The sequence below is a fragment of the Falco peregrinus genome, chromosome 8 (genome assembly GCF_023634155.1).
Source record: "Falco peregrinus isolate bFalPer1 chromosome 8, bFalPer1.pri, whole genome shotgun sequence".
Lineage (NCBI taxonomy): Eukaryota > Metazoa > Chordata > Aves > Falconiformes > Falconidae > Falco > Falco peregrinus.
In genome coordinates, this window is record NC_073728.1 from 65,636,301 (window position 1) to 65,656,717 (window position 20,417).

Here is a 20,417-nt window from a genome sequence, read left to right on the forward strand (position 1 = left end):
TGGAACGCTAAATGTGAATCTGTGGAGTGTATAGCAGAATAAGTAATCTGTGATTTTGGGGCTACATAAGTAGTCATTTTATCGTGAACTAGGATGTACCTCAATGTCTGACCCTTTGCAGAGAGATGTGGAAAAGTTAGAGTATATTCTCAGTGTCTCTGAAAGGGTAGAGATTCCTCTATTCTAAAATTACATCGTTTTTAGTTACATCCTTACAGGGTTTCCTGTCTCCTACGTTCTTTATGCAGCTTTTACTGGGTATTTTGAAGTGAATCAGACTATCATTTTCTGCTAACGTTTTTGCAAGCTGGGTTTCACTGGAGAAGAGGGAAGGCTGCTTTAACAGCCACCATTCAGTCTTTTCAGAAGAAGCACTTTCTCCCAATTCCCAGAACACTGGATGCAGTAGGGAGCTCCCTGGAAATGCAGAGCTTGTCAGGGAGATCGGAAAAGTCAAGTTCTTGCCGCAGTTTTTGCTAGTCGCAAGGGGAAAGGATGTCAGCTCTGCGGGAAGCTGAAGCTGTTTCTGAAGTATAACGAGGCAACATGAGCTCAAGTGCAAAGCACTGAGTTGCTTGGGCTTTGTGTGACTCCCAGCTGGTCCTGCGTGGAGTTATGGTCCCATTTAGAGCCAGGCTCTTTATGTGAAGCAAATAATCATCTGTGCCTTTGATTAAAAAAAGGTCACTGGATGCCCCTCAGAATTATTATTATATGGCAGCTGCAGATACATCATAGCAATGGTTTTGCCTGTCCTCAAGCTTAAACAAATCACGAAAGTTTTGATACATGAAGAAATCAACCCAGTAATTCCTTTAGATCACTGATACAACTTGCCACATCCTACATCAGCTGTATTAATGTTAAAAATGTAAGCAGGCTTGTAGCTGAAAAATTGCAGTATCTTCCCCAAGGTTTACCTCTCTTTTCATTTTTATTGTTCTATAAATTATCCCAACCTCAATCCTTTTCATGAGGTATTGTGGATGTTTTCAGAAGCTCTTCCAGAATCTGTTAGTTCTAGTATTCACTTCAAGGAACAAATAATTTGATATTTCTCTTTTAGGCATTTTTCTTACTAGGAGCATATGTAAAAAGACTGTTTCTGCAATATCCTTCTTATTAATAGCTGCCAGGCACCTGTTAGTATGCAGATTGAGCTGACTTTGCACATTGGTTTTCCAGCCTGAAACCTTTTTTTTGTACCTTTGTCTACACGCATGTGTACTGTGATACAAATAGTCACAGAAACTGAAAGTATCAGTATCTAAAAAATCAATATAAAGCGTGTTTCCTTCAGCAAAGAGCAGAACTAGAGGAGAGGAGGAAGCATGAAAGTGGGAAAGCAACTGTATATTTAAACACAGTTCTTGACATAAATCTGCTTTTCTTTGAGAACCCTGGGTGGCCAAAGCCATCTTCTAGAATAGAATCATTTAGGTTGGAAATGACCTTTAAGATCACAGAGTCCAACTGTTAACCCAGCGCTGCCAAGCCCACCACTGTACCGTGTCCCTAAGCACTGCATCTACATGTCTGTTAAATCCCTCCAGGGATGACAACTCCACCGCTTCCCTCAGCAGCCTGTTAGAGCTCTTGACAACCCCCTCGGTGAAGAAATTTTTGGTGCTTCAGAGCCCTTGAGGTTCAGTTTCTCCATTTGGAGAACCAACCCCATTCATCTCTAGTGTGTTACCTCCACCCTGCTGCCAACCTCCTTCTTCGCCACTCTCCCACCTCCACCTCCTCACCCTGCTTCAGATCCTCACACCTTCCCCCCACTTCACCTCTGCCTCCTGCTGTGATCCAGATTGTTCTTCAGCATTTTTAATTTCATCTTCCAGCATCCTTTGTCTGCAATTTCTAATCTTTCTATATGCTGGTGTGCTCAAATGAGCAAAGACTTGGTTCAGTCTCAGTGCTTCAGAGCCCCAGGCGCCGACTTGAGCTGCGATGCAATGTTGAAGAGTGTCCAACCTCTGTAAAGTGCCCGTCTGCCGTAAATCCCCTTGGAAACATTTCTGTTTGCTCACTACCAGTTTTTACCAATGTATTGTTTGTGAAGTATCATTGGGTTTTGAGCAGCAAAGAACTGAAATGCATGCCTCTGTACAACTGGCACGTCCTCTGGGCAGCAGTCAGAGGTGAAGCAGAAGGTGACATCAACTTCCCTTCATTCTTCCACAGAATGTTGATGTGACAAGGAGTCTTTAATATAACGTAATACAGAGAAATAATGCAGGTTTCACCTAAAAAAAAGCAATAATAGGTAAACAGTAAATATAAGAAGCCAAACGATAACTTCACTGAGATGAGGCTGTTGGGGGGGGGGGAAAAATGGAACAGCTCAGGAAAATCTACACCTGAAGCATATGTACAGACTGTGAAACCATGGGCTCATTGAACATCTTTGTGAGACAAGAAATTGTAGGCTCTGTTCTATTGCAATGATGACATATATTCATCAGTTTGTGTTTCATGTGTGCATGCATGTATATTTGTTCTATACATACTAGTATGCTAATGGCACACAGAATCATGAATCATGGATTTATTTTCCGAGTTACGTTAAAAACCAGGAGTATACAAGGGACAGTAAGGCTTCCTCTTCTTCAGATGAAAAAGGCAGAGGAGGTTCATTCAGAAAAACCTTCAAGGCTTCCTCAGAATATCAACTTGAAACGCTTCACTGGTGAAGTTTGAATAAAGCCACAGTAATGGACTCTGCATACCTGTAATTTTCACAGCTGACATGAAACAAATTCCTTAACCAAGCTCTTTTTCTGTGAGAAGATTGTTGGACTCCATTGTTAATAAGTCAGTATTCGGAAAATGTTTGTTTCTCGCAACATTATACTACCAGAACTTTGAAAACAGTGGAAAAGCCTAGCTTGCAGCTTTCTGCCCTCTAAAGAAATACGTTGTTTGATCCTTGTCTGGGAGAAGGGTATAACTTTTAGTAATACCTTTCTCTAAATAAGTTATATTGATATATGTATTCATATAATTCAAATAATTAAGAATAGACACTACTCTTCTGTTGCCTTGCACTTAACAGCTAAGAAATAAAGTTATTTTAATTCATGTGGTTCAAGTTGCCATGTTTCTAGGGTCAGTTTTGCTCCAAATCTGTAAATCCATAAAAATGTCAGGGAACTTGGTTTGCCCAGTTCAGGCTTTGTGTTAAACAAGGAGGAGGTTTCACGACTTTCAAAATGATAAGAAGCTGTGCCTGTGTATCTGTAGAAATGTTGCAAGTATACTTTATAAATGGCTTTATGGATGTTACTTACATCTCTTACAAAACTAGGAAAATTGGAAATGTGCTGTAGAAGATAGCTTTAATAAATATAAGAGAAAAATAGTTTTTAAAATAGAATTTGCCTGATGTTTACAAATAGAAAATAGAATTTTTACCTAAATTAATTGGCTTTGGTGTCTAAACATGAGAAATATGTTTTGTGTATAGTTCTATGAAAACATGTGGATACTGATCTTATTTTTGCAAGAGATGAAGTGCAGTAAGCAAAGGTGTTATATAGTCCTTGGATCCTTAACGTTACTGAAAGAATGACTTCATCTGCTACTCTGTAGAGTATACAGTTATTCTATATGTTTTTGTGAATACAGGGCAGCACAACTATCTCTGCGCTGGGAGAAACGACTGCATTATTGACAAAATTCGGAGGAAAAACTGTCCAGCATGCCGTTATCGGAAATGTCTTCAAGCTGGCATGAACCTTGAAGGTAACTTAAAATGTTCAAATCTCCTTTTTATTTTTGAGTCCTAGACAATAAAGGTGTGGCTGCCTATGAACCTGATACAATTATTTGAGCACCACTTTAATATAATAGAAGTAAGTACCGCATTTTATGGTGTATATGAGCATTTTAATGAAAAGCAAGTTCGGGTTTTTTACACTAAAATTTTTCCTACACTTTTCTGTCCATATTCAGTTGCTCTGTCTCTCAGTATATTCAGCAGAAGTGAGTCATACACACAAAACAGGGTTATTTTTTATTCCTGTCAGCATATATATCTTGTGGCTTTTTTTCCTGAATCTGAGATGGCAGAGCTCTAGGAGAACACTTGTAGGGAAGTGTGATGCCTGCCCATTCTAACCCAGGAGGGTGACCTGACACTGAAACCACAGATGAGAGGGAAAGCCCAGAGACAATGATAGGAAGTTGGAGTCAGGCGTACATCTTCAAACTGAAAAGGAATGTATTTTTGTTCATGCTGTGGATTCTTCTTAAATGCCTGTCAGGATCTCTCTAGAAAAGATAGGTTAAATTTAAATGTACCAGTACTTATTTGTTCTCTGCGAAGTCCTGGATGGCTTATGAGAAACTGAAGACCACATCAACTGGAGATTTAGCAGCAGTTGTAAAATGGCATAAAACATTTTTATTAGTGTCAGCTATGTTTTATGCTTGATATTTCTTCCTTGAGATGTAGAGATTAACACAGTACTTACTAGTGTAGTTATCATGGTGATACTTGTATAATCAAAATTGTCAGATCAAGATGTCAAAAATATATGTCAGACACAAATGCGAGCAGAGTTTCATTTCAGTCAGCAATAATATCCTTTGGTAAAATGTAAGTAGTTAACCAAGTTAGGTAGATGATACACATACTGGAGTCTATGTCAGCACATCCTTTCTCTTCTGCTTCCATCCTCTCTCAGGAGGATGAATCACCAGTTTCTCTGCCCCGCAGGTGGCTCTCCATGCCCCTTCCTTCAGAGCAAAGGGAAAAAAGCTGACTGTCTGAAATGTTACCCCTTGTATGACACGCTTACGAGTACATCCCGTACTTGAGGGTACAGATTTGCAGGGAGGAAGGGATGTTGCCAGTGTTCTGTGTGCAGGATATGGTGGTACATCTCTTAACAGCCAAAGACTACAATAGTAGTGTCTAACATAAACCCATAAAGTACATGAGGTTGTCAGTGAATGTCTCCCAGTAGCTAGATTCAGCTTTTAGATGTTCCCAGTGGGCTGAACCCTGCACTTGAGAGATAATAGCAGGGTGGGCCACTTGCCCACTCTTGGTGTTCAAGATCAATGGGGCTGGTGTAGCCAGTAGCAAGTAGAGGTAACAGTAAAGCCTAAACCCCACAATTTTCATTTTGAAGAGGAAGACATTTTTTTTCTACTTTTTCTGTCCATAATTGTTTTCAGAAAACATGTATCATAGTCATATATTTATCTATATGAATAAAGCACTTTATTATGTATATTACCCTAATAGTATGCCTTTCCATTCTGGCATCAATTTATGTGGATACTTTTTAAAGTAGACACCAATACAGGTACCTCAGGCTCTAGGACATGTTATTTGAGTTGCCTTTCTGCACCAAAGAAAATTAAAATTGAACGACGTCTGACACTTGCCACTTTTCCACATGTAGTTTGGAGCCCTTCCATTGATGGTTTGTTTGCTCGAATTTTGGCACAGAAGATCCTAGAGAATAGTGACTTTTTGGAGGATGGATATTATAACATAAGTTGTTGGGAAAACGGGGGGGGAGGGTTTTTGTGTCTCTGAAGGGGAAGGAGATCTAGAAACTCGGCAATGCAAAAATGGAAGAACCCAAGGTAGTGTGAAACAGTGAAAAACAACCATGAAAACAACGATTTATTGGACAGTTCTGAACAGATGGTGAATTGGTCGTACAGAACTCGTAGGAAAAGTCATCAGATGTATCCTCAGTGCATAAATAGTGGTTATAAGCAAAGCAGTTAATGGATAGCAAGATATCACAATATCCTGCCATGTCAATCTGAAGGCCCCTTTCACTTAGCCTTCCTTGCTGATAGGCTTCTTCCATGAATCTGTCCAGTCACATTTTGAATATCTCTAGGTTTCTGATACCTTTAGTGAATTTCACTGTTAGATATTGGGTAGGAGATTAACTTATTTTTAAACAAATAAATGCACACATAAAGTCTACCATGCAGTATTCTGATTCTTGCCTGTGCTTGTGCTGAGACAAAAGTGGCTCCTTCTACAAGAGAAAGATATTACTTGATAACTTTCTTTTGTAGGCAGGTTTATCTTCATTCACACCTTCAGCCCTGCTTATCACCCTTTTCTGGAACTTTCTTGTTTCTATTGCATGGGATTTTTTTTGAGTGTAGCAACAGGAAAAATGTATAACTATCAAACTAACAGAGATTTATGCAGTAGAATAATGGTATTTTCTATTACAGCCTTTATTTCCTTGAATTCTCGTTTCCACTGTCATCGTTAATTGACCCTAGGCTTTCCTTGGCACCCTTTCTCTGTCTGATGTGTTTGAAGAAAAGATTTATTGTTCGGGTTTATGCCTGTAAAAAGTCATCTCATAACATTTTTGGCCTTTCATACTGTATTTTATATTCAAACTGTTGGCAATTTATGAGGTTTTTTCTGCCATCTTCATTTTGAATTTTTTTCAGTTTTTTGAAGGATCTCTTCCTCTTTCTAACAGTATTCATTGCCCTCCTCTGTAATTCCCATGGGTTTTGCCATGATAAATCCTATTTTAGAAGTGAGGTGGACGGTCTCGTGTCTGTCTGGCAGCGTGTGGCCCTGAGCAGTGGCTGGGGTGCTGCGCCCCCCCCGGACAGTGAGTGGGCCATCTGCCCCACCGCGGGATGGGAAGCCTTTGCAGCTCCCTGGATGCCAGACTGCAGGGGCACGCGTTTGGTTTGGTTGTTCATTTGTTGGGGTTTTTTGGGTGGGGTTGTTTTGGTTGGTTGGGTTTTTGTTTTGTTTGTTTTTTTTTTTGGGGGGGGGGGGGGGGAGCTGTTCACAGAAAATCTTGGATGCTCTTATTTCCATGCAGAATTTATCTGCGTGGTTTATCTTCTTTTCCCTGCCGAGTTATCTGCATGGTTTATCTTCTGTGACTTGCCCTGAGGAGCTGTTTTTAAATTTGTGGTATTTTTCTATTTGAAAATAAATTGTGAAGAAATACATCATCTCAACCTTTTTTTGTCAGTTACGACTATATATCTAAGTCGGGTCTAGTAGCATAGCCTAATAAAAATTCTTGCATAATACTTTGTCTTATCAGATCTGTTTCTTTTGATTATAATTATACCAGACTTTCTGGACTGGAAATGCTCTATACCAAGTGTCTGCATTAAGCTGAAGGCATGTGCATGTAAATTTAAGTCAGAGCAGTTTGTTTGCTTTTGAGAACAAGGATAATGGGGCAGAAAATGCCAGAATGTTGAAAGGATTTTGGAGCAGCCATTTCAAAACAGATGAGAACAACAAGAAGCTCTTTGCCCCAAGGAAATAACTGTTGCTGTTCCCCCATGACAGTCTTGGCAGATGTGGCCTGTGTATAAGCCTTTGGGAAAGTGCAATTTGTACAAGGTCCACAGAGGGTTTCTTATCTTTAGCAGTTAGTTTCTAAAGTCTCTATCCCAGCCAGTGGGAGAAACGGGGTCAGGAGGGGAATTTTCTATGTTGTTAAGCTACAGTTGGCGCATTTCTGATGATTAGAGATTCTGAATAGGTCAATAGAAACTCAGTGTGTGAAACCATATTACATGATGCTTTTATGTGCTAGTGATTTATCTCTGAAGTTGCAGAACAGAAAACAATTAAATTAGTTGAGACACAGGAAAAGAACTGGGTTTCATTTTGGTCTCTGTTAAATAGTGCGCTCGGTGTAGCAGACTGCATCCAGGAGAGCTGAAAGCCAAGTAGAAGACTCCACTATTGACAATATGCTCATAAAATTGTTGCTCCAACTTTTTTTAGTTTACAGTTAACATCTCTGTGTGATGTTTTATTTATTTGGCAAATGAGTTTTACGGTTTAATTACACAGCAATTATTTATATGCAAGAGGGTTGGCAAGAGAAAAATCTCCTCTGGCAGTATTTTCCAAAAAATATTTTCCCTGGCTCAAGAGACTGAGGAATTTATTACCCGTTAAATACTGGGGGTGGGTGTCCCTTTCTTCTGCACTGTTTGTATACTTAGTATCTTAAGGAACTTACAAAGTGCACAGTTCTGAAAATATTTAGGAACAGGTGTCATGCTGTCACATGGAGTTTCACTGAAATGTAATTGCATGTAATAGAAATCGTAGGATCAGGCCTTGTAACATACCTGTAGGCGTTATCTAACATTTTGAAACATTAACATGAATGTGACTTTCACTAAAACGTAAACTAAACTGATTTTCACAGGAAGCATGATTAGAATTAGTGTGACATTATTTGCAGTTTTATGAAAAAAATGCTTTAAAATTTTCAGTTGCCTGATCTACAACTGCAGGAAAACGTCAGCAGCATTTCCTTTGTTACATTTTTATTGCTGTGCGGTCACTTTCCATTATCTAACCTGTGACTTACCAAAACTTTCCCAGCTCGAAAAACAAAGAAGAAGATAAAAGGAATTCAGCAGACTAACGTAACAGGAACACGGGATGTTTCTGAAACTCCTGGAAACAAGAGCATCGTTCCTGCATCCCTGCCGCAGCTGACCCCGACCCTGGTTTCCCTGCTGGAGGTGATTGAGCCAGAGGTGCTGTACTCGGGCTACGACAGCACGCTGCCAGACTCCAGCTGGAGGATACTGTCAACACTCAACATGTTGGGAGGCCGGCAAGTAGTAGCTGCAGTGAAGTGGGCAAAGGCAATACCAGGTAACAGGCAAATACATTAATTACAAAGTGTAGTCTTTTTATTGTGCTTAAAATCTGCCTTTTGTATTTGGTCTCCTTCAGAGCCTTTGCAGATGAAGTTTTAGTAATGTTTGGGCTTACTCATGTCTCACTGGAGTGGAAAAGCAGGAAAAAATACAGATGCAAAAATGTATTTACTACAATTACAAGTTAGGTAATTTTCCATGAACCCTTGGACCACTGAGTGTTAAAATTTATATTAAAATGGAGATTTGGCTTTAGAAGTAATATAGACAACTATTTTTATGAGCTCTAGCTCCACCTCTTAAATAATTACTTCTTGAATACTTTCAGCAATGAGGTTCTCTTGACTTTTACAGACTGGTACTGCTGTAATGGCTTGTCTGGGCCTGCATTTGTGTATGGTTCTTTTTTTACTACCCCTCACCACATCTGTAGTTTTTTCCTGGCTGGGAATAGACATTTGAGTGTCCAGTTTCAGCATGGAAGTCAAGGTGTTCATTTTCTCTCAAGCACTGTAGCTACGCGATTATAAACTGCCTGTCACCTGGGGAATGTGGAAGGTTTGGTGCTATCTTGGCTCCCTCCTGAAGACACAGTTAGCAGCTGCCTTACTGAAGAAGTGATGTCAGATCTCCCGCCTCGGACATAACACATAGCATCCCATAGCATGTCTCTGGGGAGAGGCCAGGGCCAAAAGTAAAGCTGTAGATCTGTTTATTCCTGGCAGAGAAAAGGCTGGCGTTTTCCTCCCTTTCACTTTTACTCAGTTCCATGGACTACCTGATTGCACAAACCCTAGCAAAAAGACCTCCATCATGCGTATGTGGCCCAATAATAACATCACAGAATAAATCTGCCAAAAAAAAAAGAAAAAGTCTAAGAATTAAATTTATGAGTCGTAGTGGTGCCTCTTTTGAGTCAGGGGGAAATAAATTAACAGTGGAAAAGAAAGGCTGGTAAACTCAAATATGTGACCAGTAGAGATGTGAATAAAGACACTTGAATGTCTGAGGGCTATTCTGCAATAGTGAATTAAGCTGAATTAGCTAAGATCTACATTAGAAGTTCACATGCACACACTATCTTCTGGGACAGATCTTTAGGAGACCATCTGGTATTCACCAACACAGATTTAGGTACCCTTTTTGTAAAACAGTTGTGTGTTCGTAATCTCTTCTGAAAAGTTTCCCTAATTAGACAAAGCCTTCAGGTGAGGACATATGCTCTTAAGGAAAATGCCAATCTTCTCTTTAACAATGACATCAATAGGAGCTGTTCTTACCACTTTTTATCTTGTTTGTTTGTTTGCTAAGATAGTTCTTCATGAGTGTTTAATTTGCATATACTGCTCCTGGTTGTATGCTGTCAGACATACTAACAGTAAACCAGCATTGGTTGCCAAACCCTGTAGTTGGGGTTCCAGAATTTCTTGAGAAGTGTTTGAGCAAAGATTTGACCCAGTAAGTTTTAAATAACTTTGAAACACTTTGGTTGTATTTTAGAAGTGGTAAATGGCAGTTACTGCTGTCTCCAAAGCCAGAAGCTTTTTCTGAAGTTGTTAGACATACCAGGGTTTCATTATTTATTAATCTGAATGCTGTCTGTTTGCACATTGTCAGGAACCAGCAGTTACGAGCTCTTCAGATGTCAGATGCTTAATAAAATTAAATAAAATCAACTTGAATTCAGACCTTAATAATGATTCAATATGGCACAGTACTTAGATTCTGCCAACATTTAGCAGCAAATAGGAAGTAGTGTTGCTAATTAAAAGCTGCCAACATTTTAAGACTATTGGAGGGACCAGTTTTCAGATTTTACACATTTCCTCATTGTTTAATTGGCTCTGTTCATGCTACGTATTAGAATTATAAGATTAGAAGCAGTTAATGATGGTGAGTAATGCAATACATATTTTGTTAAGGTCAGTGTACAACTGTTGTTGAATAAGAACAAAATTTGACATTAAACCATTTATTGTCTAGTGGACTGCCCTCACAAAAGGTAAAAAATACTGTTATTTTTGGAAGCTAGCCCAACGAATTATAGTGTATCTTTATTAAATATAATTGTTGTCTTCTGTAACCTATGTAACTGACCATCAGTTCCAGATTAAGTGCACACATGTATTCTGATTTTATTTTTATTTTAATATTAACATCCCTTTTTACTACCTGTAGTACCTATTAAGACTTAGCCATCTGGTGTTCTGTCCGTCCAGAATGTAACTAATGTCATGATTGTCAGAGCCCAGGGCTTTCGGGGTGCATGTACTTTTGTAGATTGGGTACTGAGAATTTATTTTGAACTGTATATATCTTAAGTGTGACTATAATGCATAATGCAGAGTTCAGGAGTTACTCTTTCTGTTGCTTTCTTTTGCTATTTTTCAGTGTTATGTATGTTTTGTATGGTTGACAGTTACACATTCAAACCAGATCAAGATTGAGTTATACTGGAGCTTTCTATTCCAACCTTTCAAGATTCATACGTAGTCATATTGTCCAGAAAACGTAACTGGAGTCCTGTGGTTATGAACACTGAATTTCTACATATGTGAAATTTGACATAGGCAAAGGATTGCTTGATAGTATACTAAGTATTTGAATGTAACTTTAGTAGCTGGAAAATAGCATTGAAATTCTGCACCCCTTTTAAAGTGCGTTTCTTTTGTCCAGCAAGAACTTTCTCATAAGATATGTCTTACTGTTGTAATTTCTTTTCTTCTTCCACCAAAAATCTAGTCTAAAATACTGACTGAATCAGGTGACTGTAAAATTGCAAGAAATTTTGTTATTTCAGGTACAGTCATCACAGTAACAGAAATTTTTATGAAGTACACTTGTAAAAGTGATAATCTGCATTGATAATGCAGAAGTTGGACTTTTGATAACCATGGTCCTTTTCCAAGTTATGGGTGGTTTTTGTCTTTTGTTTGCCACTGATACTGTCACAGCTCAATTTTATTTTTTTTCCCAGGTTTCCGAAATTTACATCTGGATGACCAAATGACCCTTCTGCAGTACTCGTGGATGTTCCTAATGGCTTTCGCGTTAGGATGGAGATCATATAAACAATCCAATGGAAATCTCCTGTGCTTTGCACCAGATCTCATTATTAACGAGTAAGTAAGACGTTAGTCATTTTCATAGTTTCTTAGGGTGATACTGCATGCTCCATGCAGTATTTCTGGGGTTTGCACTTGGGGTGAATCTCTGGGTAGCAAATTCTTGGAACAGATCACAAATCAGTCTGGCATTTGCAACTTGTTTTTCTTTTAGGAGATTGCTTAGTGTTTTTAAGTCAAATGAAAGAAAGGTATTTTTGCTATTAAGTGTATTTATATCCAGAAGTTTTTGTGGGAGATGTTTGTATTGAAATGTTCCATATTGTGACTGTTCCTGCAGCATTCATTATAATCCTTCATTTTATCAGAGCCGACACAGTTGAAGCTAAAAATATATCTGGGATGGAGAGAAAAGTTTGGCAAATTGCGTAATGTTCTGTATGGTTATTGTGTAAAAGTGATAGTACGGTCCTACCAGTTTCGTGGAATTCTCGATCAGTTAAACATTTATATCTGAGCCTGATTAAAATCTGGCTAAAAAGACAAAGCTACAAATGGCAAAAAATATTTGATTTGTATTAATTTGTTGAACTTTGTTATCACCTTTCAAGGAAAGTCGAATTTGCTAGAATATTTGGACATCTTTTTTCTTGTACTGTGTATCGTTTTTCCTTGTATTTTTCAAACTTGTGTTGTGCAGTAATTCTGTATTGTAGAGGAGTGAGAGAGGGAATTCGGGATTGTCAAGGTGATGGGCAGAAGCCTTAGTTTGACATGCAGAAGGAAAAAACGTTTTGCACAGAAATATGCATAGTTCAAAGGTGTAGTAACAGATCAGGTTAGATTATCCCTTTCTGCCTCCAATCTGGAGAGCAAACCCTCCATCTCAACCTTCTCCCATGGGGATGTATTTGGGAATTGGTCCCGATGGGCTGTCATGCTTGCCTGCCTTTGAAGCCATTTCAGCAGCTGTGTCCTTCAGTGCGTATATTAAAAAGCTGCTTCTTCAAGCAGGTGGAAGAGTTGTCTGTGTAGTCTGTAACAAACCTTTCAAGTGAACTTTCAGTCTTGCAATGCCAGTGATGTTAGCAATATTTATAAAGGCATTTTGTCTCTATTTTGAATTAGTTGCTGAAAATGCTTTGTGGATGTAAATCTTCGAGGTTGCTGGCCAGAGCCATTCAAAACCTAGTTTACCCATCTGTAGATTCCAATTAAAGCAATGTTATCACTATGGATTTGCCATTTCTTTTGTTCATGAAATGGTATAGCCCATTTGTGGGGCCTGTAACTAATAAATATGATTACAAAGGGCCTTTGACACATACAATCAAAAACTTTTTTTGGCATCGCAGTTTCACCAGCAAGAATTTAAGAAGTGATGCAGGTATGACAAGGTTTTATTCATGTCTCAATTTTACTGTGCTTAAAATGGAGGCAATACTAGTGCTTTTGGCATGCTTTGGGACAGTAGTTGTAATATTTTTGTTCCTATTGCACTTCAGTATCAGATGCCCCAAATCTATTCTCTGTTTAAAAAAAGTAATAATAATTGTTATGGTTTCTATGTAATTAGACATTTACATTTCAGAGTACTTCTTTTTCATGTTTCTTTATTCCTGTTATGGGTTTTTTTTCTATTTAAATACTTGTCCAGGCTTTTATAAACTGTAACCATTTTTTTACAATAGTTTTTTTTTTTTAAAAAGTGAGGAACAGATGACAGGTGAAGACCAATCTGTGTACTTATGTTCATTAAACTTCTTAGAATATGTCTCTGGAGTAAAATGGTCTCTGGTAGAATCGAAGTAATTGATGTTTTCACTAATAGGTGTAATAATATCTAATTTACTTTAAGTCAGAGGCCTCCTGCTGTTTTATCCATGGCTCAAAACCAGAGCTTTCCAAGTAAGTATTAGGTACTCCTAAAAAATCCTGCAAGGGTAATCCTATTACAGTAAATATTCTCAATTTCATTCTAGTTACGGGTTCGGTACATAAATTGTTTATCAACATGACATTTGTTTTCAATACAATATGTAGACTGAGAGAACTGCAATTTCTTCTCCACTATTCTACACATTCCCAATAAAACTCTCCCTGGTTGTAACTTTTTATGTACCGTTCATCAATAAAATATAGCCACCTCTGAGTTAAACATGACAAATACTGAATAATATATAAAACCACTGCATGAGTTATAAGAAGCTTACGAAGCACAGTACCACAGGGAAAGCCAGAGGGGCCATGCCACTGGGGAAGCACCAAGCACTAATGCTAAAATGTTGGGTAGGACGACAGACATCACAGTCATCGAGAAAAAAATGCACTTTGATTGTAATGATCAGATGTGTCCACTCTCTCTGCTTGATACATCATTCAAAAGACAGTGCTGCAGTACATGATATTCCCTAAACCATTCTGGGGTTTTGTTCAGTGCTACTTTCTGATACACATCTTTGTGACCTTTCACCCAAACAACTCCTTCCCAGCACCACCACCACCACCACCCCTAAAGCTCTTGCCTAACATTTTAGGTATGCTACAAACAGGTCCAAGGTAGAGTAGTAAGTTAACTTTATTTGATGAAAGAATCCGATATTTCTTAATTTAACCATTATAAAATAAATGGGTAGAGTAGCACCTCTCAAAGTCAAAAAAACTTCATTGTTTGATAATTCTAAGAACAGTTGTAATATTTGGTAACACTACAGTGAATTCTCTGGAATAATAGGGAAAAAGTCAGTTTTCCTTGTAAATTTTAGAGCTTGATTCCACTAAATACAGTTAGGCGTAGGTGTTGCATGTGTAACAGAATTGGAACCTTAATTTTGATTGTCTGAAGTCTAGGATCATGGTCATTTGTACAGTTAACTGAAGCAGTCTGCATCAGATTTTTGTGATTCCTATTCAATAGTTGCAGATTTCTGCATGCAGATAAAGAGACATAAGTTCAATTCTGTAGGTCTGTTCTTTATATGAATATTTTTCATTTGTAACTAAGAATTTGTTCTGGCTTCATATCTATTAATTGCAGATTCAAAGCATTATTTCAGTGGAGGACTAGAACAGAATTGTATGTCTGTACCCATACTGTGTTAGAATACAATAACTGCAGGAAGTCTTCCTCTCTTCAAGCCACAGCTTTTAGATTGGTGATGTGCTTGTTTTTCTTAAATGGAAGTACAAACAAGTGGAGGAGTTGGCAAAAGAACTTCCAAGCCTCACGTGAACCCCTCACACAGACTTATTTCAGCCTTACAAAATAGTGGCAAATAGTGACATGGATGGGTTTGCAGTTGTGTTGTGTAATTTGAGTTTACACATCAAACAAAATTCAGTGTATCACATAGTGATACACTATGATAGTGTAAGTGATAAACATCTCACTGTATATATGCAATTACACATATTCAGATCTCAATTAGTATCATTTTTTAAAAATACATTTAGCCTACTTTTCACCCCCAAAATTCCTTTAATTTAACTTACAAACAATTGGCCTTCAGAAGGGTCATAAGAAAAGTATGAGTGCTACTATGTACAACATAAATCAAGAAATGAAACAGACTGGCATCTTGTCACATTATTTCTTTATATTCCTTTGTGTCTTCATTACAGCAATAAACTAGAGTTGGTCTCAAACCGCTTCCTTACTGCCATCATTATCTGTAGCTTGCAGCAGTTTAACTCAGATGAAGTATTCAGGGATGTGAATGCAGTGTGAGTTATTGAGTAATGGTTGCAAAGAAGTCAGTAATACTTCGTATCTGCAACTGAGAGCTAAGGTTGCCCAGCTAATGTTAATGGAGGCAGGGGGAATAATACATAACAACAGAGCGTACAGTGCCTTCCACTGTGTTAGTTGTATGATTACAGATAAGTGCAATTACTTCTCTTTTAATTTTCTTTGGGTTTTATATAGGTTTCTAGAAACCATTTATTTTATTCAGTTTCTGAGCTTTGAAGACTTGTCCTCTTACTTGGTACAATTCAGTGTCTTCACCTTCAGGAAGAGAAACACTGTTTTAGAGGGGTTCTCTAAGCCTAGGTGATTTAAATGGACATAACTGCAAAATATTGGGAGATTGATTCCTTTACGAGGATAATAAGACTTTCTGTAGTTTTATGTATCTGCTCAACCATCTGAGCAACATCAGTCTTTCATGCATTTATCCTTGCACTGACCCTGTCCAGTATTATTCTTGAGTAGTTACTGCTTACATACATGGAGTAGCAAGATCCACTAGTTCATGTCAGCACTTTTCAGGCAACTGTGTGTAACTGGGCTGTACATAAAGAACCCGTCTAATCCATTAAAAGGTTTGTCATGCTACATTTTCAGCTAACAGATCCTTAGTGTTTATAAATACCTTACTGTGAATGCACAAAAAACTTCCCAGAAATCAATGGATATTTTTTTGCTTAGTGCTCAGGTAGCTTCAGCTGTAGTAGTGCTGAATGTCACTATTCTGCTATTCTAAGTACTATTGTAGATTCCTCCATAACTGAATTTTCCAAGTATGATCGATGCAGTCTGTGGTGGGAAAGAGAGCTAAACACTCTTCTTCTTCTTAAGTCTTAAGCTGGCAGCCTAGTCATTTCACCAGTCTATTGAGTATTCCATTTTTATGTCTGTACTCCTGTCATTTCTTTGAGGGATGGGGGGATGGGTGGCACGACACCAAACCAAAAAGAAGGTCAGTCATCCAATATATTTGAATAATGTTTATCACATATTGGACATCCTAAGTTAACGTGTCTGATAGAGCGGATTATGAAGTTGCTGTCTAGGAAAATAAATTATTTCCCATAGCATTTGTCAAGTGCAGAAAAGGTTCACCGTATGTACACACCGTGTTGTTTTCACTTCATACGCATACGCTGCATCTGTACAGTGGAGCTTTTAATTTGTTTGTCCACAAAAACCAGAAAGACCAGATGAGTTCTGAAGGTCCAGCTATTGTTTCTACTTCATATTGTCACTTCATTCCTCCTGCGTCCAGCTTTTTGAACTCCTGGCTATTCCAGTTGATCCAGGTCTTGACGCCAAGGCCTCTCTCTCAGGAGCTAACTAGGGGCAGGGGGGCAGTTCAGGCAGCACGCTGCGGGTGCTCCCAGCAGGCAGGGAAGTTCACGGTGGTCCCTCGGCTGCTTCCTGCCTTCGCCTTCAGGGAGGGGGCAGCATCAAGGGCTGCAGACCTGAACAGGGCAGCATCAAGGGCTGCAGACCTGAACAGCTGGCACTGGTAAGCCTCGGTAGGAAAATGGGAAGCATTTAGTGCTCCCTTACATTCAGTGATCTGTTGAATGGCAATTACTGCCCGACCCCCTTTGCGCTTCAGTCAGCAGAAAAGCTGCCTCTGGGTTGCACAAGTACACCTCCAGTGTGTAAAACTGCCATTGCCCTCCCCACTGCATTTTCTGCTCAGGGAAAAACTCCAGAGCAGCCCTTGACAGGTTTCCATCTCCAGGCAGGTTGGGGGGAGGGGGGATTCCTACTCTTCATCAAGTGAGGGGCAAAAATGCATTTTGAGTTATTTTAAGTCTTCAGAAAATATTTCAGATTTACATTTCTATACTTCATTTCTGTATAGAAATAACATGCTTTAATGGATCAGTGTGTGACTGTTCAGTAAGCTCATAATTTTATGTTTCAGAACAAGAAAAATGGTATTTTTTTAATGGAGTTATGTCTATACTAGCTGGTAGTTTTATATCTAATGTATGTATTTTTATACACACACAAAACTCAATTCAAGTTGTTGAAAAAGCTTGGCAGCTTAATAAATCAGGCTTTAGACTATCGTTTAGTATTTGGAGATTGTATAAACCTGTGATTTTTTTTACTATTGTATAACTGCACAGTTCATGATTCAAAACATGCTTTTGTTGGAACTGGCACTATTACTGTGTCATCTTTGGGCCTCTCATTATGTCACGGTGTACATGAAATTACAGTGAGCAACTAACTAATGCACAATGTGTTCATCAAGTAGTAAATGTCATTTAGTTGCTGCCTAGCTTTAGAAGTTCTTGGGAGTCTGTGTCTTAGGATTTTGACTCTGTTTGCATACTCGTCATCTTAGCTCTTTACTCTTAGGTTTGAGGTCAGTTCCATGGTCTCGTTTGCCATTATAATATTACATGCCATACGGAATATCTGTATTGGTGTTACTTGAATAGAAGGAAAATAACAAGTGGTTACGGTTCTATAAGCAGGGGTTTATCGGTTCTCTTATTCCCAGAATTGTTTCCGAACATTCTTTTGTAACTAATTCTGTGGAGTTGGTATCATCTGTTTTTCAGAATACCAGCATCTTGTTTACTGATTTTTATTCTTTTATAGACTTAGCTGAACTGAATGACTCACAGCAGTGTTGAAAATAATCACATGCTTTTATCATCAACATGCATCCCACAGAGAATGCGTATGTACATCCCATGTACATTATTACATGGGCTTTCACAGAGCTAAAACTTTCAGCTCAACTAGCATGTTCCTTGCCAAGGCAGCTGGTTACAAAAGCAGAGGAATACTGGATACTTGCAAGAAGGCAATTCAAATCAGACTAGATTTACAATCACTAAAGCAGGATCACTTCAAAAGTGATAAAATACCGTTAGTCAGTTAGTCTCAATCTATAGGAATAGCGATAACTGCTAAAGCACTGAACTGCTGGGACCTGCCTGGCGTCACTGGGATCTCCCAGGGGCTCCACACTGGCTCTGCCTCCTGTGCCAGCAGCTGCTTGGCTCTGTGGGGTACAGGCAGCTGCCAAGACCCTACAGCTCCCCCTGATTGCCAGCCCTGGTGGCCACCAGAGCTTTACTTGAAGACTCCACAAAGTCCATATGGTTCTGTAGACAGTTTCTGCTAAGAAGAAATCATATGTGATGTCATCGTTAAGTGTAGCATCTATTTTAATTAGCTTAGTACCTAGTTTAAGTATTGCATTTGGTTTGTGTGAGTAAATTAATTCAGAAAGTTGCTAAATGCGCTTTGTAGGGAGGGGTACCGGTGAAACAGAGCAGGGGGCAAGGAGAGTGCCCTGAAGCCACTTCTCTTCACTGAATGTTTGGTCGGTGACTCGCCCAGGTCCTGGAACAGCCTCCCTCCACACACAGCCTTGTGGCAGCTGAGATCATCTGATGTGCTCCAGCCAGGAGATCTGCGAGGGCAATGTCTGGGACCTCTTCCCAGACCACTTGCCAGCCTTAAGGACTATCCAATGAATCAGCTTCCCTCTTGTTCTGACACAGCCTGCATCCGCTGCCCTTGAGGGCATAGTGCAGAGCTCATCTGTGCGCTCAGGCTTCTCTGAAGGGAGAGAGGCTGTGCTTCACTCTCGTTTTTTGAGAACTGCAATTTGCATAGCCTTGGTATTACCAGAAATTTGCATGTCTTCATACAGATTCTCAGACTTGTGGATGCGATTGTATATACAGCAGATGGAAATAAATCACAGGCTGACCCATTTCATAATGTTTATTTTAACCTTCTGCCCAGAAATGGTCATAGTTTTACATGAGGAAAACTGCTGAGCCCTGTCATAGGATGTGTTCAAGTTACTCAATTCGAAATATGTAAGATGCCCTTCAGTATGACCCAGAGGGGTTAGGAGAAAATTTGCCAAACAGCCAAGGAGTGGCTTTGTATCAAGTGCCCTGGGAAACAATCCTACAACTGAACCTCTTAAGCTTATTCCTATTTTATGCAGTTTACCTCCTGTGTGCTTTGTATTCTCACTGTTACTCCTTGATTATTGAACTCAAAACATAATGTCAGTGTTTCTAGATTTGTGTACATACATGCATGCATGTATGTATAGCAGTAGGTACCATTTGTGTGCAGTGCAGTGCCACAGGATCATTTCCCACTGAAGGAAATGTCCAACAGCATGCGTTTGGAAATGATGGGGTTTTAGACTTGTATTTGAGTTGGTTTTAACACAGTTTCAGTAGCTTGTATTTCTTGCTGCCTTTCAAGATCCATCTGAATTCTTAGACGTTTGCACCTTGAGAAAGGTGCATGTTTCTTCTTGTTTTCATTTCATTCATCACAAGGATGCTTGTGAGGGTAAATTACAGAATTCTCTTGCAGGGCGAAGGAAGGGAGAACTGGAAAATGATAGCACCTTTGGAGGAATTGTAGTAGTTTAATAAACCAAATCTTACTCTTAACTTATACTGGGATTCAGTTTTGTCTGTGTCTTTGTTTAGATTATAATATCAAATAGGTGATGTCTTATAAAAGCTGACACACAATGAAAATTAAATTGCTAGCATCACTGTAGAGAGATTGTGTAGTCATTGCATTTGAAAAGTACTATTTTGCTTACTGTTTCTCTACAAAAGTTACATGGAAAAGCATCAATCTCTCATACACTCTTCAGAATTATTTTGTTCTTCTTGTTCATTTCCCACCCAAAACTGTAATCCAGCAGTATTCACAGTAACCTGCCGTAAAACCTCGTGTAAAGAGGATCATTGCATCAGGTGAGGTACTAAATAAAAGGAGGAGTTCCTTTCTTGGTGCAGGGTTTCATTAAAATAGAAAATATAAAATGAAAAGAATATACAAATACGTAATGTTTGTCATTCTGATTTCAAGTAAGTGCTTTCCAAGATTTTTCCTTTGGTTGTTGATGTGTCTTTCCATTTATGGTTAGAAACCTTATTATTACAGTA

General features: G+C 38.8%; 1 protein-coding gene across 2 annotated transcripts in view; it reads left to right on the plus strand.

The window, feature by feature from the left end:
* The window catches only part of NR3C1 (nuclear receptor subfamily 3 group C member 1), a 73,613-nt gene that overhangs the window by 43,257 nt on the left and 9,939 nt on the right, over positions 1 to 20,417 (plus strand). For both annotated transcript variants that reach the window (XM_055811566.1, XM_055811567.1), the window contains 3 exons: positions 3,631 to 3,747; positions 8,378 to 8,656; positions 11,639 to 11,783. In XM_055811566.1, coding sequence (XP_055667541.1) covers positions 3,631 to 3,747; positions 8,378 to 8,656; positions 11,639 to 11,783 — 541 coding nt within the window. The remainder of the gene's footprint in view (positions 1 to 3,630; positions 3,748 to 8,377; positions 8,657 to 11,638; positions 11,784 to 20,417) is intronic.